General features: G+C 38.6%; 1 protein-coding gene and 1 long non-coding RNA gene across 2 annotated transcripts; one reads left to right on the top strand and one right to left on the bottom strand.

The window, feature by feature from the left end:
- The first annotated feature begins 6,963 nt into the window (after positions 1 to 6,963).
- Positions 6,964 to 22,274, top strand: matn4 (matrilin 4). Its single transcript, XM_059329469.1, has 16 exons — positions 6,964 to 7,033; positions 9,191 to 9,366; positions 9,620 to 9,778; positions 10,555 to 10,786; positions 12,775 to 12,897; positions 13,008 to 13,130; positions 13,916 to 14,038; positions 14,203 to 14,325; positions 15,553 to 15,675; positions 15,977 to 16,099; positions 17,541 to 17,638; positions 17,800 to 17,931; positions 18,557 to 18,740; positions 18,869 to 19,021; positions 20,444 to 20,548; positions 22,216 to 22,274. Exons 1-16 carry the CDS (start codon positions 6,964 to 6,966, stop codon positions 22,272 to 22,274), a joined length of 2,106 nt encoding a protein of 701 aa, XP_059185452.1.
- Positions 15,599 to 16,575, bottom strand: LOC131968544 (uncharacterized). Its single transcript, XR_009394043.1, has 3 exons — positions 16,211 to 16,575; positions 16,045 to 16,091; positions 15,599 to 15,628 (listed from the first exon to the last, which is right to left on the bottom strand). It is a non-coding gene; the product is annotated as an uncharacterized LOC131968544 (long non-coding RNA).
- Positions 22,275 to 23,104: the final 830 nt, after the last annotated feature.

Genomic DNA, 23,104 nt, shown 5'->3' with positions numbered 1-23,104 from the left:
GTGTGTGTTCATGTTTGCACTCCCGGATCTGTTATCTGACCACTGCTCTGTGTGTGTGTGTGTGTGTGTGTGTGTGTGTGTGTGTGTGTGTGTACAGTCTGTGTGGATAAGGAGATAATCACCTGTTGTCGGACTGCAGGTTTCTCACACACCTTTTCCTCTTTGGCAAACACTGCAGAGACGTGCTGCTTTTTCTGTTACATTTAGTGTTCATCAACTTATCTGATCCTGTGGGTGACCACTGAGCTTTCCTGTTTGTTTTTGTATACCTAAAAACAGTTTGCGTACAGTTTGAGTATATACATGCATAAAAGATAATTTTTGTTTACTGAGAGTGAAGTCTGGCTCTGGATGAACAGTGACCTAATGCTGTAATTGATTCCAGTAGCTCTAAATGACTTTACAATGCTGAGGTCATTGCAGAAGTCCCCTCTAAGTATAATGCAGAATACTGTAGATATGAGATAATTCCTCACAAACGGCCTTCAGACATGGTTATCAGTCTGCAGTAGTTAATGATTAGAGTTACTTAAAGCTGCTACATGAATTACTCAGTTAACACCACAAATAAATGTCACCATAATAACACATAAACTGCACCAATTTTACCAGGATTCTCTAATATTTTATGTTTATGCCATCACAGTCATTTGAGAAATGCAATAATCACATTCTAATTCTACACAGAGGGGCTTTAAAGTGAGAGTTGGGGCTGTTCGTGGTCACAGTCTGATACACTGAGTGATTCAGCTAATGTGGAACACAAAAGAGAGATCCGCCCTGAAACTTTCAGCTGTACCTCATTAGAAGTAGTGAAGTGTGTGAGTCAGTCACACTACGGCGAGCGCAAATGAAATGTCGGAGCTTGAAAACTCGCCTGCAGGTTCCCTTCAGCTGCAACAACAGCAACAAAGACAGAGAGAGAGGAGTATAAAATAAGGACGATGTGTCCACGTTACTCCACCGATGTAGAGTAACGTCGTCTGACATGCGATCACACAGTCAAGGGCTTCATCCAGATGTGCTGATCACCGGAACATAAAAAAAACAAACCACGACCCAACTTTTTATCCTTGCTGCTTTCAGGAAACCTTTAGAATCAAAAACCAGAACTATACTATAGTACTATGCTATAAAAGCATTCTGATGCATATATTGGCTACTAACCAAGGTGGAACCAATTTTTAAAAAAACTCCTCCTAAGGCACAGGTTTCATTTTTTATTATGCTACTGGTTTTGTATTTTCAGTATCACAACATAAAATATGCTTTTCAGTCAAAAATGTTTTTTAATGTTTCCTATTTTAATAATTAAAATAGTTCACCAAAGTGGCCAAATGCAGTGAGCTTTAGAGGTGCTGGTAGGTGAAGTCTGTTATGTTTGTACGGAGCCAGACTAACTGTTTGCAGTCTTTATGCTAAGATAAGCTAATTGTCTGCTAGTGGCAGCTTCATAAGGAGCAGACAGATATGAGAGGGACTAGTCAATCTTCACATCTAACTCCAGTATATCTCACAATGTGGAGAAATTTCTTTAACATGCAAATTACATTTTAAAAACAGAAAAAATCACCAGTAATCTAATATTATCCACCCCTTTCTGTCACAAGCAACAAGGTGGATTAGGTTTATATCATGAGAGAAACAGATACTCGTGTTTACCTTCATCCTTTATGTGTCCTGCAGCGTCTCTGAGGCTGTTAGAAACATTATGATCTGAAAACAAACAGTCGGCCTGTGTTTCCTATCAGACTGCAGGGAGGAAAACAACATAACAGTGGTTATCAATCCAAAACTACATACCTGCAACACTGTACAGTTTGAGTTATTTACTTCCAACTGTGGAGTTTCTGGATATTTCAGAAATTCTGTGAAATACATTTGTTTTGTATCAGAGAAACAGTTTGAAGTCACATCAGTCAAATTCAAGCAAGCAGTCATGGAAAGACACTGGAAGGATTAGAACCGCATCGATCCAAAATAAGATGGACCGTAAAATGTTTTGATTGAAATATGTGGAGCTTCGAGCTCTGCGTGCTCACTGAGCAGCGCCAGCACAGATCGAACCTCCAAATGTTTCATTCTTGTGTCCAATCAAATTTGTTTCACAGCAAATTTAATTGTGCAAAAGTGGAGATAAGTCCTGGGAAAGACAGAGAAGCCAGAGGAGAAACATTGTATTCATAACTGAATCTGAAGTTCAAATACAGTTCACAGATAAGGTATTTACTTCTCTACTCTTTAGTTTCTGTATCTATATGAGAAGAGAGATGATTCACTTCTGCTTTTAAAGAATGGAGAGGTGATCATAAACAGGACTTGGGATTTTTGTTTGAATGTTTTCTTCCCTGACCCTCGTTAACTGATCATTAACCCAATTAGTTATGATATTACCAAATGGCTTGTAGCCCCACCCTAAACCCTCCCCTTCTTTATTGTCTAAATGAGCCATCATTTACTAAATTAACTTAATGCTGTATTAAAGAAGCCTTGAAACGTACTTTTGAGACCATAAACTCATTATGAGAATCATTACTGAGGTCAGAAATGAATTTCTCATTGATTTTCATACAAACGTACTTCTTTCTGCAGCCAGTGTAGTCGCCCCCTGCTGGACATTAGAGAGAATACAGGTTGAAGACACTTGCACATTGCGCCCACCTTTGTATACAATCTCATGTGTGGAGCAGGACTTGTTAATGTCTTCTGCAGACTTCCTGTGAATCTGCCCTTGATGTCCCTCTCACCTGACCCCGACATCACTCCGAGGTTTCTGCAAAACACATTATAGAGTACAACACGTTTAAGATACATCAGGTGAGATGCAACAGTTCATCAGCCTAAACATGTTTTTAGAGGAGCTGTAAGTAAGGAATATTCTATTATTGATCTATCTGCTGATTATTTTCTCAATTAACTACATAAAAAAATGCCTGTTTTCAGTCTTAAACTTAAACATTTTCTATTTATTATCTTGTCACAAAAGAAGCTGCAAATCCTCTCATTTAACAAGCTTGAATTAAGAGACTTTCTATCAGTTAATTAATTGACCTAATTGTTTCATCATCTATTGGAAGCCCTATATATTTGTCTGTTACATAAATAAAAGTCTTCTTCAGTGCAGCATGATCTTCATTTAGTAAATGTTGGTCCCATTTACAGTAAAATAGAGCAGAAAGCAGGAGAGGGTTTAGTCATTATCACAGGGACAGTATATGAATTATGTAAAAAAAAAAAAAAAAAACCCTCTACATTCTAAAATACTGATTACAAATTAATGCATCAGTAATAATATTCCAATATGTAATATGACACTCTGAAATGGACATGCCTAGCAAGTACTTTACTTTAAATGTTTAAGGTACATTTTACTTGAATGTTTGACTTTTTACCTCCACCCAAAAGTATGTGAATACTGTTTCCACCAAACCTAAAATAAAGCTGATTTTTCCTTTGAACATTTCCTCCTCTGGATCTCTGCTGCAACAAAGGTCAGACTGGAGGAAATTTAACGGGTTTATTTTTACTGCCTGCACTTGAAAAGACCTTTTAAGAAACAGCCACTGTTTCATTTGTTGTGGTGATCTCACATTCATGCCAACGTCAACAACCGCTGCTGCTCTTTTTTAACAAGCGGCTCTGTAAACTGAGCGCCTGGTCTACATTCTGCTCCTGTATGTGGCATCAAACTGCTCCCTGATGTGCTTTTCTTTTGTGATTTAACATTTAAAGCACATTTTCTTCCAGATTACACAAAAGTAATAAGGTCATTCAGGTAATTATTCTGTAATTTCATGCAGAAGCAGTGACGCAATTAAGCTCTGCAAATTCAAATGTGCATCACTCATTTAGGGTGAATAAAGTGTTTTCCCACACGGTTTTAATTTGTTTTAAGTGTTAATTGAAGGAAATAGGATCTCCAATTCTATATTTAACAGTTAAGTAAGAAACACACTGAGAGCCGTCCACTCAATGAAATGTTTAACAAGAAAATATCCAAGCTGAATGATTCTCTTTGTGGATAATTATAGAACATATGTTGGTCTGTGACCCACACCAAGGGGAGGTGTGTGTGTGTGTGTGTGTGTGTGTGTATGTATGTGTGTGTGTGCCCAGTAGCAGCAGGATGGTAGTAGATTGTTGTTCGGTGAGGGAGACAGGAAAGGGGTGATGGAGGTGGAGGTGGGGGGGGTTCGGCTACAGAAAGCCATACTGAGGAGTCTTTGTCCTACACACACACACACACACACACACACACACACACACACACACACGCACACACACACACACACAGTCTAATAAGGTTTGGAGTGAGACCTAACTCTAGAATCGGTCGATTCATTGAAACGTCTCTTCTGTGTGTTAAGATAAGTTTTGGTAGATTTTTTACGTTGTTTCACAGACCTTCCTCTTTTCTTTTATAGAATCTGTCTAGTTGTGATTATGAAAAAATACAGTAATTCACTAAAGGTTTGTGCAGTAAATAAATGCAAGCCGAAGGGTTTTCCTACATGTATACAACTCTGATTCCAAAATTGTTTAAATGTCTTAAAAATGTGAGGAAACAGAATGCAACCATTTCCTACTGCTTTGTGACATTCAAATGAAAAGACAATATATGTTTTGGTCAAAAAGGTAAACCACACATTCTGAATTTGGTGTGTTCTGTTTATCATAACATCTTCCACAGGGTCCTAACTTTTTGAGAATGGGGTTTGAAACAGTTATGTATTTATGCTTTGTATATTAAGAAAGCCTGTTTGACGCTGCAAACCCAGACTCTTTCTATTATCAGTTTTTAATCCATGGAGGTTTTACACATGAAGAAACTTTCCTCAAGCCACAAAAAGCTGTTTAAAAATCTGTGACGTCATCACTATGAATGGTCTACAGGCCAAAAAAGGAACACTTCCCTACATATTCAGTGGGCAGCATAACCACAAAGGAAAGTGACGTTACAGCACCATTTTATAGCATCAAATACCTCAACAAAACCAAACAACTTGAAAAAAAACTTGAACAAGCATTGGCATGATGTGGAACAATGAGTTTGAAGTAAAAATTGTGTTATCAGTGCCTCTAGTTCAACAGATCGAGCTGATAGACGGGTGGGGACGACAGCCAAAACACAAACAGTCAGCTTTTGTTTTCATCTGGTTTGAAGGATTTAGAGCAGACGAGTTGTTGCTTTAACATCTTTTACATAGTCTTAAATCAAACCTATAGTTCATGTGAAGCAGGTGGGAGGAAGCAAGAATAGGTGTTTTACGGGACGTTTGACTAAACTTAAGACCGTGGACAATTCGTTCTGTCCAGGTCAACAGGCATTACAGCAGCAGCATGAATAATCTACACCAAATGCTTGGCTGACCCTCCCCTCTCTGCAGAGATGCAGAGATGAAAATACACGGACGAGAGTGAAAGAAATGAGAGAAAGTGGGCTAAAAGCGAGACAACGAGACAAACAGAGACATAAACAGAGAAAAGAGTCTTTGTGCTCGTCCACATCTGTTGACTCATGACTCAGACCTGAGCCAGTGATGACCACAGACTTTGGCCGCCATTCAGACAGCGATAAACCCCTGAAGGACCCCTCTCTGTGGACCTGAGGTGGCTTTCATGGAGCCTGTTTGAATTGACCGTGTGCCCTGAACACAGACATTATCATCATCGCTCAGCTGCCGGAGCTGATCGCCTGCAGGAACGCTGACAGACACGCGGCAGATTACAGACTGTGTGTGTGTTTATCTGCAGCCCTCCATTAGCAGGAGCTGCAGCCTTCAAACACCTTCTCCAGGTGGTGGTAGACAAATGTTTTACGACGGGGCCGGACCGGAATGTCCCTCTGCAACATCGACATTATAATCACTTTACAAACACAACAGGGCAGGAATTTACAGAAGGTAGAAACTCCATGGGCCGCCATGTGGCGCTCAATGAGAAAACTTGGAACAGAATTGGTAGAATTAGGAGGTTAAATATAAAGTATTCTGGGTTATATGTACGCATTATCTTCTATTGGTCACATCACATTTTTCATGCATGAAAAAAAGGTTTTAAAGGTGGAATTATAACGTGGAATTTCCCAGTATAACTGTATAAGATTATTAGTAGGCGTATTCACGATGACGGTGATCCCACTGGTTTGTAGACTGCTGCTTTGAAGTCTCAAGTTCGCCATTTTCACTGTATACATCTTCATTTTTGACAATCACCAAATTGTTTTTTCTGCAACCTGTTCATATGCAGAACGGAGTAATTAACAAGGGACAAAATCTTTCTTCATTCAGCCGACCTCTCAGAGAGTCTTTTAGTCCAATTGAACACTTAACATGATGTTTTTAATTGGCCAAAATGTTCCAGTTAACTTTGATGAAGTGAAATCACACTGTGAAAGGGTTCAAGCATGAAAACACACAGTGCACTGTGGTAGTGACCTGTCAATCATATGGTCTGTTTGACTCTAAAGACCATTATTTATTAAATGAACATCATGTTCTGTTGAAGAAGACTTGAAACTAATGATTGAGACCATAAACTCATCTCAAAGGTTTGAGAGCAAAACTTTCCACATTCAGTGAGTCAGACTACTTTACTCTCACTTGAGAACGAAAAAATAAAAGGTTTGAAGATAAGAATTTGGACAAAGTATCATTTGTCAGATCATACCCTTCCTTAAAACCAATATCTAAAACCTCCAACAAGCTGAAACTTAACATATGCACCGTTTCATTAAAAAGCTGTTAAAACAATTATTTGTAGCCTTGGCGTCTGGAATCAGAAATAAAGCAATAAATAATTCTGTGTCTTCCTCTGGCACTTCAGCAGGAGATAACATGAACACAGGTCCTCTCAAGTCACCACAAATAACCTTTCTGTCCGCTTCCCCTCCTCACAGTCTGATCCGGTTCCAGCTCCTGAGTCCAGCTGTGAGCGACCCGTCTGAAGATCTGTATCATCAGGATGAAGATGAGACTGTGTGGCTTCACTCTGCTGACCCTGGCCGTCCTCGCTGCCGCCAGGCCCAAAGCAGGTCAGTCCGCTAATACTGTGAGAGAAAAAAAGTGATAAAGGAGAACAGAAATCATGAAACTGAGCACACAATATATCTCTGTTTTGTAATGTCATTTTGTGAAATATAAATACTAGACAACAAAAAAACAAAACTATTTTAAAAGTAACTTACCTGGGTGCAACAGTTTTTGAAAACATCAGTGCAAAACAAAACAAACTTTTTATTTTACATTTTAGATCATATTTTATTCCTACATGTGCTATTTCTTTCCGTCATCAACCACAGCCAAAATAACAGCTACATCTGCTTCATACCTGGAGTGGAAGTCTCAGATATTTCGGAAAATTAAAAGCTGTCATGTGTCTGGATTGATAATATCATCTGGAGCTGCACACAGCTCAGTGAATCTCAGCACCTGTCTCTATTACAACGGTGTTAACCCAAAATAAACTGATTTTACTCTGATTTAATTGCAATAAACAGATCAAAAGGAAGCAGATTAAACTACATCATGATGTCGATGTGTAAAGAGTCTGATTTTATGTTTTGTCGGGTCTGTCTGAAAGACCACAAGCAAACAACTTTTAAAATGCTTGTTTTCTGAATGGAGCTTGGACCGATCAGGCCTATGCTATGCAGGTAGAATTCAACACTAACTGGCTTTTGCATTGACGTTGAAAAATGTACCTTGCACATTTACCCATATAACTAGAAACTTTATAACTGTCGGTACAGAACTGGACTCTTCTCATTAGTGTGAGATATTTAAAGGCCCTGATTTTTGAGAACACATCAGACTTATAATCTTGGACGTAGTTTACATTAGATCTGCAGCTGAAGGTTGATTTATACGTCCAGACAATGAGACAGACATATTTATCAGATGTTAAAAACCAGCCATCGCTCACGTCCGTTTGAAACTGAAGACAGGTTCCACAACAGTCCCTCATGTCTGTGACTGAAACTCTTCTACTATGACTTTAGTTAAACTTGAGAAACCCTGGATGTGCATCAATCAAACACCACAAACACAGACTCACCTCATACCTCATCCAGGACTGCTCTGTTTCTGAAGCTGGCTGATGTTACAGCATGGGAGTGTGTTCACAGCCATGGCGAAAGAATTAAAGACAAAAACAGAAGTCTGAACGGTGGAGGAGTTCAGGTGGTGAAAGTTATACCAGAGACCTGACGTGAAAACCACACACACAAACCTGAGAGGACGCAGGCATCTGAGAAATTCACACTAAAAAAAACCTCTCCCACATATTGTATTGTAATGTAAAAGACACTTTGTCCACAAACTGAAGCTGTCACATTATTCACACAGCATCAAACAGACACTTCACTTCTTCAAATGACATAGCTGACATTATTTATGTTAACTTATTGGAAACAAATCCCATGAAAAGACCAAAACCAGAGGTGTGTTAGTTCCACTCTGTGGTGGCTCTCGGCTCCGAGAAGTAAATCAATAAAGCTCTCATAAAAATATATCTTAAATTCTTAAAAAGACGGAATAATTTCTTTAAGTTCACTGTAGTTTTTAATCAAACAAACAGGAGGAAATAGAGCATTTGTTGTGGGCTATTTTCAGCAGTGGATTATTTAGGCTTCTTCACAGTTCTAACAACCCCAGAGAACAATCTTTTAATAAACAAGACCACCGTCCTCACTACAGATTCATATTTGTCCAGAAAATTAGACATTTTCTGACCCAGGAGCAGAAGCATACTGTCCCTGAAAGATGACTTGTTTTTAACATATACGTAAGTCATATTTGAAACAGTGAAAACAGCTACTGACGTATTATTTAAAATACAACACATCTTTGTAGCGCCCATGTATCCACATTACGACTCAAAGATCATGAGTACAACAAAGTCAGAAGAGTAAGTTCCCAAATAACTTTCCCCTTGGGAAATGCTCCAAGAATCGTGTTTCATATGATATCAAAAGGAGTTGGGTTATTATAAAGGAAAACATTTTTTGTGACATTTAATTGAGAAATTGATTCATGTACAAACTCTTTTTTCTAAGAAGTAGCTAAAAAATCTCTCTGGTTTCCCTATCATCATTATTTTTTAATTGTGTTCAACCTCTCAGATGAGAATCAGTTTTTAGCCCCAGATGTTTGGTTTCCTCCAGAGTTGAATGTTTTCTGGCTTCTTTCAGGTCCTGAGCAGAAATGTAAGTCCGGCCCGGTGGATCTGGTGTTCCTCATCGACAGCTCTCGCAGCGTCAGGCCCCACGAGTTTGAGACCATGAGGAAGTTCATGATCGACATCCTGGACACCCTGGACATCGGCCTGAACGCCACCAGAGTGGGCGTGGTCCAGTATTCCAGCCAGGTACTGCAGAGCTCCACACACATCTTCATCCAGCTACTTTATTTATTGTAAATATCTTCGGGGTAAATGTCATACTCTTTTAGCAAAAAGGTTTCTTTACATGTAATTTAATGTGTTAATCTAACTGATTTTTCTTCCTTCTGCTAATTCGGTGAAGTTTGATGATAAAGGTGAGGATGAAACTCGTCTCTACCTTAATAAATATTTAAAGAGACTTGAATACGACCTTCTGTCTCTCTGATCATGTCTTCAGGTCCGCAGTGAGTTCTCACTGAAGACGCACGCCAAACTGGACACCATGGTGAAAGGCATCAATCAGATCATCCCCCTCGCTCAGGGCACCATGACCGGACTCGCCATCAGATACGTGATGAACTCGGCTTTCATCGCCGAGGAGGGAGACCGGCCCAAGGTAACGCAACACAACACACTGGGGTTAGCTTTGGTTTGTGTCTCTTCTTCTTTTTTTGTGTATTTACTTCATACTCTGACAAAGAATGGAAGCCGATTATTCAGAAACTATCAACACACAGGTCAAAAAGGTTTACAGTCTTGGTTTTGTAGCTTAGACTCAAGTAACTTCTAAACATCTAACCTTAATATTTTACCTAAATCTCTTAATTTCGCATATTATGATATAAAGTTTTTTTTTTTAAATATTCTGTTGGTCTGATGCTGACAACTCTTTAAATCTGTGACTTTCCAACTGTCTTTCAATTAATTTACACAACACTAGGGATTAATATTATTATATATTTTCCCCCAAAATTAGACAGTTGTCAGACTATCTCTGGAGCAGAAGCACAAAATCCCAGGTATCCTGTAACATTTGTTTTTAATGTATAACTTCAGCTACAGTCATACTTCAAGCAACACTTGATGCAACAAGGCAGAGGTCATGTTGTATTTGTCTAATTTAGATGTTGGAGTATGAAGTAGATGAATTTGGCCAAATTAAAGTAAGAGTTTTGCATCTCTGAAGAATATGCAGGAGGATATAAAGGGCTTATTAGGTATTTTTGTGAAGATATGTCTCATACTTTGTATCTATCTGCATTTTTTGTTTTATGTCTAGAACATAAGTTATTTTTCCTGCCTGCTGTTATATATTTAGGGAAATAATGTGATGTGTATTAAAGGCTACTCGCTGTTACCGGAGCTCTCATTGTGATTTTTTGTCCTCCTCAGGTCCCAAACGTGGTTGTGATCGTAACAGACGGACGTCCTCAGGACCGCGTGGCGGAGGTGGCAGCAGAGGCCCGAGAGAAAGGCATCGAGATCTACGCTGTGGGCGTGGCCAGAGCTGACATGGCGTCCCTGAGGGCCATGGCGTCCCCGCCCTTCGAAGACCATGTCTTCCTGGTGGAGTCCTTCGACCTTATTCACCAGTTTGGACTTCAGTTCCAGGACAAGCTCTGTGGTGAGACCTCACCCAAAGTATATTTACATTTTCCTTATTGAATTAGGAGGAAAAAAATGAAATCACTCCAGGATGTTTAAAAGACGTAAAGGACGTTTGCCTATAAAATGTTTAAAACAACAAAGATCAGATTACATTTGGCTTTGACTTGGTTTGGATTGGGTTGAATAATTTCAGATTTGATTATGTTATTTCCTGTCAGAAAGAGATGTGTTTTATGAGAGAAATTTCATTCCCAGGACCACATTAAACACAGATTAAAAACATAAATGATAAAATACCTGATCTATTAGAGGAGAAATTATTTAGGGATTTAACATCATCATTTTGTAAAATGTGAAACCTGAAACTACTAAAGAACTTCATGCCAGTAATGGATCACTTTTATTTAACATAAGATGAGTAAAAACCTGCAGCCAAGATTCTGGAGTTTAAATTTGTTGCTGTTGGGGCAACACCCAGCTCTTTAGGTAATTAAACACACTGAATGTCTAGCCTGAAGAGAAAAAAATCACTGTGCCCATCTAACCCCACAGAACCTAATACTTTTTCATAACAGTCTACATAAATCCTTTAAGTGCAAGATATTTCCCCGTGCTGCTATTATCCTAGACTGATGTAAAAAAAATCTCTGGCTTTCCTCAGTGGGAAACAGAAGAGGAGAGTGAAGGCAGACAGGTTCATTTTGAGACAGTGAATTATTATGAAAGAATATATTAAGGCAATCAATAAAAATATGATGTTTGTAGCCAAGGGGTTTTAATTCAGAGATAAAACTACTAACCCATCGCTGCAGACGGCAGGTTCAGTGAAGGTCAGACTCCCAGTCGGTGCAGCAGGTGTCTCTCATAAAGGACAGACAGAGTTCATCTCTGAGCGTTACACCAGCACAAAAACAAAGCTTTTTAAAAAGTTAGAGCAACTGAAGATATATCCTCTCGACGCTGCAGCTGGTCTGCTAAGTGAACCTGAAAATGATGGTTATCACAATGACACGAGCTGATGGAGTTAAGACTTGTGTTGTTTCAAATCAATTCTTATAAAATATCTCCACATAATAGCAAAACTCTTTTACACATGAGTGTGTTTGGGAAATTCTTGCATGAGTTTAAAAGATTGTAAAAAAAAGACTTAAGTGTTTCCAGAGAAAATTTCCTCAAGTGATGTCACTTGAGTCAGTGCTAGAAAGAAGTGAGCTGACCAGACTTCATCTCTGCTGCAGGATTGAGGGTTTATGGTCTGTTTGACTCTAAATAGACCATAATGTACTGAATGATCATCATGCTGCATTGAAGAAGACTTCAAACTAATGACTGAGGCCATAGTCATTTTGAGAATGTTCACTGAGGTCACAAATCAATACAGAAGAAAGATCATTTTCTCATAGACTTCAGTACAAAGTGACTTCTTTTTGCAGCCAGTGTAGTCTCCCCCTGCTGGACATTTGAAAGAATGCACATTGAAAGGCTTCACTTTTAGACCTCAAGTTTGTGGCTTGCATAACACATCAAATCTGAACTGATGGTGGTAGAGTTGCATTGTGGGTAATGTATGCTCTAGGATAAAAAAAACCCACATATCTCTGCTTTTTCTGAACTGATTCTCAGTTGAATAAATACTTTTGACTGAAACAGCATATACATTTAGCAAAGAAAACATCTGTATTTTTTTATCAAGCATTTAACAACAGACAAACAGATGCTAAAAACACTTGACAGTGACCTGACAGCATATTTGATTTAAATTTAGCTAAATCCTGATTGGTATCAGAAGTAAAAGTTTTTACAACGGAGTCCACATAAAATGAGTGAGAAGAACACAGAAAAAACCCACAATTACAGAAATCGAATGTGTTCCTGTGGGACCCCATAGAAAGAAGCTGAGTAAATACGCTTTCAGTCACTTTAAGGCTGATACAGACCGTGCAGCGTCTCATGCTGCAGCTGATGTGTGTTATGGAGCCTGAAGTCGTCTCCTCTCACCTGCAGGTGTGGATCTGTGTCTGGAGTCGGACCACGGCTGTGAGCACATCTGTGAAAGCTCCCCCGGCTCCTTCCACTGCCTCTGTCTGCCTGGATACACTCTGAATGACGACGGGAAAACATGTGCAGGTAACAAAAGCTTCAGTTCATAGACGAGAAATAAAGAATAGTAAGACAACTATTGAGTTATGAGTTTGAGTATTGTAAGACAAACCTGTGTGTGTGTGTGTGTGTTGCAGCCATTGACCTGTGTGCTGAGGGGAAACACGACTGTGAGCAGATCTGCGTCAGCTCTCCTGGTTCTTTCTCCTGCGACTGTAACAAAGGATACACACTGAACGATGACAAGAAGACCTGCTCAAGTCAGTCTCTCTCATACACACACACACAATAAGAAAACACATGTAGAAACACACATATCATATCAGATATTAACTTCTGAAAGCTCCTGGCTTTATATGACGGAGTTTATTAAGCTTGAATTCATGTTCATTCCTGCTGAAATGGATTCTGAGCTTCACAAGCTACCAATTCATGATTTATGTGCTGATTCATGAAGCTGTGTGTGGGCCTGCACCATGTTCCCCTGCTGTCTCAATAAAAGACATCCCATTTATTTCTGTACAACTCAACACAATCAGGACATGTGCTCAGCTGTTTTACAAAAATACTGTTATTTAAAACATGAAGAAATCATTTTTTAACAACCTTTTCTTCTATGATTAAGACAAGACGATGAAGAGACAGCATCATTACACTAACTGTGACTACAGCAACATAATATGTTGTTGATGAAAAAAGACGAGACTGAACTGTACTTTGAAGAAGTTCCCAAACCCCAAATAGCATCAGCTGATGGTGATGACCCCCTTTTGCACAAATCTTTAAAAGTAAGACTTGTACTTGTAAATATATGCACTCATTCTGTTTTTATTTACATTTTACACAGAGTACAAACTTTTTTAGGATTTGGGCTTGTAACAAAGATGTTTGCCACAGGACTGAGACTAAATGAAATAATAAGCAGCTGACTGAATGAGCTGTAGTTTAAGGTTGACTGTGAGACAAAGGGAACATGGCTGCAGCCCCACACGTGTTGCTGCTCTTCGCTCTGCTGCTTACGGCCTCGCTGCTTTCCTCCCCTCAGTGATCGACTACTGTTCGTTTGGGAACCACAGTTGTGATCATGAGTGTGTGAGTGTGCTCAATGGCTATCACTGCCGCTGTAACGAGGGATACAGGCTGCTGGACGACGGCAAGACCTGCCAGGGTGAGTAACACGCATATATGACAACAAAACTCACCTGCCTGGAGCCGCTTACACACATGCATGACTAAAGTAGGATCGTTTCACTTTCGACAAGAAAGAGTATTAAGGGTATGTATGTAAATATAAAGCCACACACTTTGACTAAATGTGTGTGTGTTATTCAGCCATTGACCTGTGTGCTGAGGGGAAACATGACTGTGAACAAATCTGCGTCAGCGCGCCCGGCGTCTTCACCTGCGACTGCAACGAAGGATACACACTGAATGAAGACAAGAAGACCTGCACACGTCAGTCGGGCCGTCGCGCACATAAACACCTGCAAACACAACAACAGACACACACACACGCACACACACGATAATGTAAGGAAATCGCTCCTGGTGCATCTCCAGTATCCTGCAGCAGGAGAGCAGGCTGTTATTTCTCCTTCAACATGACTAAAAACAAAATAGTTTCTTCATTCTCTGAACCCCAATAAGCTGTTTCAGAGCATTTCTTGCTCTTTTTTTATTTTACTCACTGAGACTTTGTATTTCACTGCAATATATAAAATCTATATAAATCTACAAGTCCTGTAGCTCTATGGAGTCAGCACAATCACAGTTATAATGACAAAAATCATTTTAAAAAAAAGAAAAAAAAGTTGAATTTCTCTCATTAATTAGTTTTAGAAAATTTGAATAAAATGGAATTTAGATAAACAACACTTTTCTATGTGTCACGAACATTGGGGAAAAAATTGAAGTATTGTCATGTTTCCAGCCTCTCCTGACCTCTCGTCTCTGCTCTGTGTAAATAGATTTTCTCAGAATATTTGTCACGTGACCGTTCGTCTCAGCAGAATCAATCATGTCTTCACAGTGTCTCTGAGGAGCAGAATTGAATGTTTTTAACAGGATCTGGTTAGTGCAAACTCTTTATTTTATATGACACATGCAGAATAAAGAGATTCTGACACAGATATCAACATTTTAAGACAACTTTTGGTCACTTTTTCTAAAACTTCTTTGGAAACATTTGTAACTGATGATCTGTTCAAGGACCATCAGAGTTGAAACTCTGACAATACAGTTTTTTTCTATGATAAATGGAGTATTTTGGTGATTTTAAAACCCAGGTTGTTGGGGTTCAGAGGGTTAAATGTGAAGACTTGCTGCTTCTGCTTCATGTCACTGTCAACTGAATCCTGTTGCTCAGGGTAAATAAGCAGTATCACTTTGGATTTTGGAAGGAATGTTAAATATTGAATTTAATCGAGAAAGTACTGAACAGATATATTAAATTGTGAAATATTGTTGCTGTAACTGTCACTCAAATCGTCAGCAGTCAGCCGCATTTTTCTTCTTCCAGCACTTTATAATAATAACAAATCATTTGGCTTCACCTGCACACTCACGGTAGCACCAAATACACACAGAAACCAAGAAAATGTTCCTCTGTATCATTAATGACAAATGTGGAATAACTCTGTGTGTGTGTGTGTGTGTGTGTGTGTGTGTGTGTGTGTTATTCAGCCATTGACCTGTGTGCTGAGGGAAAGCATGACTGTGAGCAGATCTGCATCAGTGCTCCTGGAGTCTTCAGCTGCGACTGCAACAAAGGATTCAAACTCAACAAAGACAAGAGGACCTGCACAAGTCAGTGAACCTCATTTTGTTATCATAAATGTTGGAAAAAAGGAAATGCATGCAGTGTTTTTTGAAGAACCAGCTGTGTATCCATTGTTAAGGGTGTGTGTATAATCTCTCTGGAGCTTTACAGGATGAAGAAGCATTTTCTGAGTTTATACTCATATTGAAAGTAACGACTTAACCATAACACAACGTCAAACCAGAGCAGTCAGTGCCTGATTGTTACGCAGTTAGTTTCCACCACTGGTTTGCATTTATGTATCTGTGCAGGTGTGATTTTAATTTATTTACGATTGTGTGTTTGCAGACATGGACATGTGTAAAACAGTGGCACACGGCTGTGAGCATCAGTGTGTTAGCACTCCAGGATCTTACTACTGCATCTGTCCCGAGGGACAACTTCTGCAGGAGGACGGAAAGAGCTGCGGCAGTAAGAAAACTCTGATTAAAAAAAGATCTGTGTTATTGAAAAATATACTGAATTGAAATATTGAAAAATCATACGAAACACAGGAGAGGTTCACTGCCATTTAACACTGACCTGATTATTATACTCATCACTCTGAGACATGAAACAAAACTTTAAATAACACGTTGATTCTGGAGAAACTCAGCATGAAGGTCCTTTAGGTCCTGCAGGACCTCACAGGTTGAAAGGCTGGAGGGGGTCAGCATCACACCCACATTTCTCTTCCATCAGTCCAAACCAACAGAGCAACAGACACAGAAAACAATCTGAAAGTCAAAACTGAATATAAGGGAAATGAACTAACATCTCTGGTCCATTAGCAGCTGCTGAGCTCTGATATATAAAATAAATAAAAACATAACAAATCTGTCATTAATCAGGAGTCGAGCCGTGTCGTGACACCTGGAACATTTATGGTGATGATGAGCCTCACAGAAGGGAAAAGAAAGCTGAGATTAAGAATACAGCAAGAAAAGAGGGAGTTATTTATCCGGAGATGAAATAAAGATCTCTGTGAAAATAAACCAAATCCCATATTGATGTTAAAAGCAGCTCAGTTATGTCTGGAAGAGAAACTGTCTGGACTAAGATGAGATCTTCTTCAGAGTTTTCTTTTCCTCCGGGGAGGCTGAGCCTGCCAGGAACCTTCCTGCAGCACCTCCAGAGAAAGATTTGTGGCAGCACACAGAGTTTTATTTATCATTATTCAAGATTCATATTTGCAGATAACTACAACATATCTTTTGTTGCTATGAAAACCTGTGAGCACAATATCAAACTTTCTTTCTAAATGTGCTACATCTGAATATTTACATATATATCAGCCTGCTGCCATTTTTTGTTTATATGCATAACGGCTCATCCATAAAAACAGCAAAGAACTTTGTTGGAAATATTTTTAGTTTCTTTTGGACTGATTCCCTCAAATGTAAATGTAAATGTAACCATTATCTGTACCTGTATTTCAATGGACTGGGTAAAAAGAAGTTGCTATTTTGTTTTTCAAAATAAAATTATTTAAAATACTAAGAATTTAGCTTTGATCACAAGATTAAGAGTATTTACAGAATGCAGCTGTTCAAAGAGGATTTTCCTTCACTCGAGTGCTGCCATCGACACCATTTTATTTGGAAAACCTCCATTATGTGTATCAGATACTTGTTTCATCCACTAACATTTTTCATGAGAATCTCCTCAATGTTTTGCATTGAGACCAAGTTATGGTCAATTATTTACATATTTGGCATCACAGTTTTATAAATCACTGCACCTTTTCCGTGTTTCAATTTCTTCTGAACTGATCAGCCAAGATATCACCCATACCATATCAGTGATAAGTTGATGGTCTGGCTCTATAACAAAAAAAAAGGTAATTCTCTGTCCCTCTCTCTCTATTCTTCAGCCTGCAAGTCAGCCAACATCGACCTGGTGCTTCTGATTGATGGCTCCAAGAGTGTCCGTCCACAAAACTTTGAGTTGGTCAAAAAGTTTGTTAACCAGGTGTGTTTCTACATAAACAGCTACTGTATTCTAATGCCACTATGTAAAAAAACAACAACTGACTGTAATTTAAGAAATTAAAATCTGATGATTTATCTGCAAGAAGAGCCAGCCCCCCCTGTGTCAGTGAGTGTCCCTCACCTCCTCCTCCTGTGTTGCAGGTGGTCGACTCTCTGGACGTGTCTGCTCACGGCACCAGAGTGGGTCTGGTTCAGTACTCCAGCCGGGTCCGGACAGAGTTCCCCCTCAACATGTACCACACTGCTGACGAGATCAAAGCTGCAGTCATGAAGGTAGAGTCACTGCTTTTAATATTTTCTATTTGTGTTTTAATGCCAGATGCACCACCGGCTACTGGTGTCTGAAGCCAAATAATCACATAAAATAGATACAATTTAAAGTTGGAATTGATTAATTTCAAAGGACCTGAACTAGAAAATGTTTTCTGGAAATACAGTCTGAAAATTAATTATATTATTATAATTCCTGCAGAATCATAGGACAATGTGAAAATTTCATGTCACAATTCTTCTGGCCAAAATAATTGTGATTCATAATTTTATCACGCTTATCATCAAAATATGCTTAGAGCTCTTAAAATGGCACTAAAACATACTGGAAAAACTTCACCAAAATGTCCTGTTCACAGCCTGACTTTTTTAATTGCTGCAAATCCTATGCCTGTCCATCTGCATAACTGCTATCAAATATTTGTTTGAGGATAAAGAATAAATGCCACAGCACACTGAAATGACTTTGCTCTTAATAAATTACAGTGAAGTCATTTCAGTGTGATTCTCTATCCTGAGTTCTGCAGGTGGACAGGTGTAGGATCTGTTGGAATTCAAAATAAATCAGTTTGTGTTGTTCATGTTGCCAACACTGAGGACTTGAACTGTTGTTGCTGACCTCGTCCAGGTTGACTACATGGAGAAAGGTACCATGACAGGCCTGGCTCTGAAACACATGCTGGAGAACAGCTTCTCTGAGGCGGAGGGCGCCCGTCCCGCCAGCCGCAACATCCCCCGAATCGGCCTGGTCTTCACCGACGGACGCTCGCAGGACGACATCACAGAATTCGCCAAGAAGGCCAAAGAAGCCGGTAAGACTGCCTGTGTGAGGGTCCGACCTTATCTTACTGATTGTTTTCTTGGAAAAAATGCCATATTCAAGTCTCTGCAGATTGATGGTGACACTAAATGACGCGTACGTTTCCGTGCACGTGTTCAGGTATCACCATGTACGCCGTGGGAGTAGGAAAAGCTGTGGAGGATGAACTTCGTGAGATTGCGTCTGAGCCTGTGGAGAAACATTTCTACTACACCACGGACTTCACTGCCATCAGCACCATCGCTGAGAACCTCAAACTCAACGTCTGCCCAGGTACAACACTCACCATTTCACTGTAACTAACAATGTTTCAGACTGAAATTTAAAATAAAACTAAACATCTCAAACATTTCAACCGGGGCGGGAAATGTGTTTGACTGCAGGCCTCAGTAGGAAGTAACATCCACGGTTCATTCATTCATTAATGACAAGCTGACTCTAGATTTCTTTTACATTAGAAAGCACAAATCCTCTTAGTGAAAAAATAACTCTGCAAAATGCATTGAATTCAGTATTCAGAGTGACTATTTGCAAAAACAAAAGTTTATCTGTTTGTAAAAATCTGTTTATAAAATAACTTTGTACAGTTTTTAATTAAATATCACAAAGGATGATGAAGTTATTGCATTCTGTTTCATTTACATGTAAGACAACGTCCAAATTTGTTTGGAATCTTACAACAAAAAAGCCAGTGGATGTAGTGGAGAGTTTCACATTTGTGCACTTTATCTGCAGATGAATATTCTCTATTGTGTAGTTTATTCATATATTTACAGTATTTGATGGATAGAAATAGTTGTCAGTGTGCAGATAAATATTTTGCATTAACAAAACAACAATGGGTTTAAAAATGAATCATGGTTCATGAGATGAGGTTTGGTGTCTGAAATCTTAATGTACAACACTATGCTGGCCGACTTGCAGGGGGATGTTTATTAAAATTTAACTTAAACAATAATTCATTTCAGTGCCTTAATCACATTATTATTAACACATTCTCTAAAGTAAACTTAAAAAGATGAGACTTAATGTGATGCTGCTGATCAGTGACAATGTTGTGTTCTTTGGCTCCATCTGCTGACGAAACCGAGGCAAGTTTATTTATAAAGAACATTTCAGATTCCACAGCAAGAAACAAACCATATAAACAATAAAACATTAAAATAAACTAACAAATAATACATTTATATATTATTTTTTAGATTGTTTTTCTATTACTTTTAGAAATTTACATTTGTTTACATTATTTTGTTCTTCATACTTTTTTTGGCAAATTTTGTTTCATAGTGAGTAGATAAAAGCATAAGAAAATTAAGATTTAGGTTGGAAACTAACAGAAAGAAAATTAGATTTAAATCAAGAATAAACAAGGTGATCATTACTTCCAGACAATTTGATCCACAAGTTCCAAAAGTACATGACAGCTGTATGAAATACACTAAAATGCAAAGAAATACAATTAGAAAAATAGTAAAAAAAAAAATATTAAAGTAAAACCAAACAGAAAAAAATACTTTTCACACATAAACAAACTGAAAAGAGTCAATTAGACTTTAATGTGTGAACATTTTAGATGGTCCATGGGCACATTAAAGCAAAACACACTTTGAAAGGGCAGTTTCAAAATAAAATATAATGTAAAAAATAAATGAGATAAAGGTGTTTCCTCTCTAACCCTTTTGTTTGTGTTTGCAGAGGAGAGTCAGGGGGAGATCGAGGTGAAGGACCCGTGTGCCTGTGAGAGTCTGGTGGAGTTCCAGCAGGCCACCATGAGCAGCCTGGAGCAGCTCACACAGAAACATATCCTTTAAAACAAAAAATCACTTGAGAAGACTCAGGCCCTGATCAGATCTGGTATTAACATGTGTCCTAACTGATCTAATCACAGGTAAACAGCTCTACGTTCCTCAGTTTACCCCTGGCTTTAGATTTGAGTTTAAGCACTTGATCAGGTTTCACTTCCACACTCGACAGAAACAGAAAGCACAAAGCGAATAAAGCAGAAGATGGTACATAAAATTACAGGAATGCCTCTAGTTATATCTTAAATAAACTGTATATCATGGATCTCAAACTCCATTTTGTGGGCCCCACCTTGATATGAAAGTTTAATGTGAGTTTTATATGAATGAGACTTTACCGTGTTGTGTGTGGAAGGTCCCTTTTATTATTATTTAATTTTTTTGGTAATTCTGTGTCTTTTTTGGTAATTTTGTGTCGTTTTAAAATAATTTTGTGTCTTTTTTGTAATTTTGTGTCTTTTTTTGGTCATTTGGTGTCTTTTTGGGGTCATTTTGTGTCTTTTTAAAAATAATTTTGTGTCTTTTTTGGTAATTCTGTGTCTTTTTTTGGTCATTTTGTCTCTTTTTTGGTAATTCTGATTATTTTTTTCGTCATTTTGTGTCTTTTTTTGGTCATTTTGACACTGTCTCCAGCGGCCCCCAGATAATTTAAGTTTGAGAACCCTGCTGTATATAAAGAAGGATAATATGATAATAGTGAGGCCAGAACATCTGGAGCGCCCCCTGGTAGCGAGCTGCTTTACAGCTTCATCCCTCTGTGGAACCAGGAGTCACTGGATTCAGTGGTGATTAAAATAAAAAATAGTCATGCATAATACATAATGTATGTTACAGATGTGAAACTATGGTTAAAGTTACATCTGTGTTTTTCGACTGACTTTATCAATTGGCAAACCAAGAGCTTACATCAATCCCAAATTCTTCCAATAACTGTTCCAAATACTGCAATAAAACAACATATCAGGTAATACTTTTCTTACCGCCAACAAATCTCTTGAGAAACACCTCAATGTTTAACAGCAGGAGGAAGTGGAGCCACAGCGTTCATCTTTATAAACAGTCGGTGGTTACAGCAGATGGGATGCTTTCTGCTCAGATGCTCCACTTGTCAGAGCCAAGGTGTTCAATGATCATACACCACCTGTTCAGTAGCTGCAAGCCAGAATTTACTCAACATGTTGTATTGATATGACACCATTTGACCATGGGACTTCTCTTTCAACCCTTCTTGGTCACAGGCAGATATTTTTATATAACAATAGGAAAACAATAGACCAATGACAGCCTTATTCTTCAATAAATGACAAGATATTTCTTGAAATAAATCTATTAATCTCTCCCGATCTACCCAAATCAACAGAAAACACATTGGATGATACAGCAACACAAGATAAGAAGCATGTCTTTAATGTCTTTAATAATACGTGTTGTACACCAATGATATTACGCCCTTTGACCCCACGACTACTACTCTTTCTGCATTCTTTGCATTGAGCATTTAAAGAACTCAGTGGTTCCGATCAATTCATGGAATTTGTAATAATAAGAAATATCGAATGTCTGCCTTATTCTTCAATAACTGAAACCCAGAAATATGACATCTGTCAATAATTCTGCATCAGCCTGTAAAAACCTGTCATTATTATTCCTTAACCGGCCGTGTACTGTCTGGAATGACTGCTCGTCTGGAGCAGCTGGAGAACCAGCTTCTCTCCAGGAAGTGATCTGATCTTCATCACAGCGAGCCAACGGGACGCCACAGGAGAAGAATAACAGAGCGAGGAAGACGAGGGCACATCGGAAAAACCCTTCAGTCAATGGACAAAAAAACCCAAAGTGTCTTCTCACAGAGCCTTCGTGACCTTCAGTCGGTCTGTTGCTCTTCTAGAGACAAAATTTATCTGAAAGCTTTGTGATATAGAATCATATTTCTGGTATTGATGTAAATTACCTAATTTGTACACTTTTTGTCTTAAAAAAAAAGAAAAGAAACAACACCACATCCACTTCCCCACACGTGCCGGAGCACAGCAACAGTTCTGGGATGTGTGTGTACATACATTAGGGGTAAATCAAGAGATTGTTTAACATTTGTTACAACAGTCACATGCACAAAGGGGATTGTAGGCATGTTGGCATCTTTGTAAACTAGATGTAATCAAAGTACTGTAGATATTAGACATAAGCACAAAATATTATGTGTTCATCATTGTCACACACACCATCCGTCTGTTAGTGCCCTGTTTATACTTGATCTGTTTTATACCGTTTGTTTAATATGATCTATTTATAACAGATTGTTTGTTTTTCTACCACAGTAGAATAGCAAATTAGAAAAGTGTTGTTACCACTCCCAATATTAAATTGGCTCGGGTCATTTTGGTACAGAATCATTAGCCGTTTGATCACAAGTCTGCCTGGCTTTGCAGCGTGAGGACTGTTGAAGAGGAAAATAACAAAAGGGAAGTTAGGAAAGTTTAAAATGTTCACTAAAGCTGTGGTCTGTTGTCCAGAAAATGTGACAGGAGTCAGTATTTTATTTAGAATAAATACG

Source organism: Centropristis striata, chromosome 3 (genome assembly GCF_030273125.1).
Source record: "Centropristis striata isolate RG_2023a ecotype Rhode Island chromosome 3, C.striata_1.0, whole genome shotgun sequence".
Lineage (NCBI taxonomy): Eukaryota > Metazoa > Chordata > Actinopteri > Perciformes > Serranidae > Centropristis > Centropristis striata.
Note: the sequence above shows the minus strand (reverse complement) of the source record. Positions and strands in the feature narration are given on the sequence as shown.

Bases quoted from the DNA above. Each gene is read 5' to 3' on its own strand.
- matn4 (XM_059329469.1), top strand. From the start codon at position 6,964: ATGAAGATGAGACTGTGTGGCTTCACTCTGCTGACCCTGGCCGTCCTC. The intron at 9,779-10,554 runs GTAACGCAACAC...TGTCCTCCTCAG, and splicing joins AGGAGGGAGACCGGCCCAAG to GTCCCAAACGTGGTTGTGAT. The intron at 17,932-18,556 runs GTAGAGTCACTG...GACCTCGTCCAG, and splicing joins TCAAAGCTGCAGTCATGAAG to GTTGACTACATGGAGAAAGG.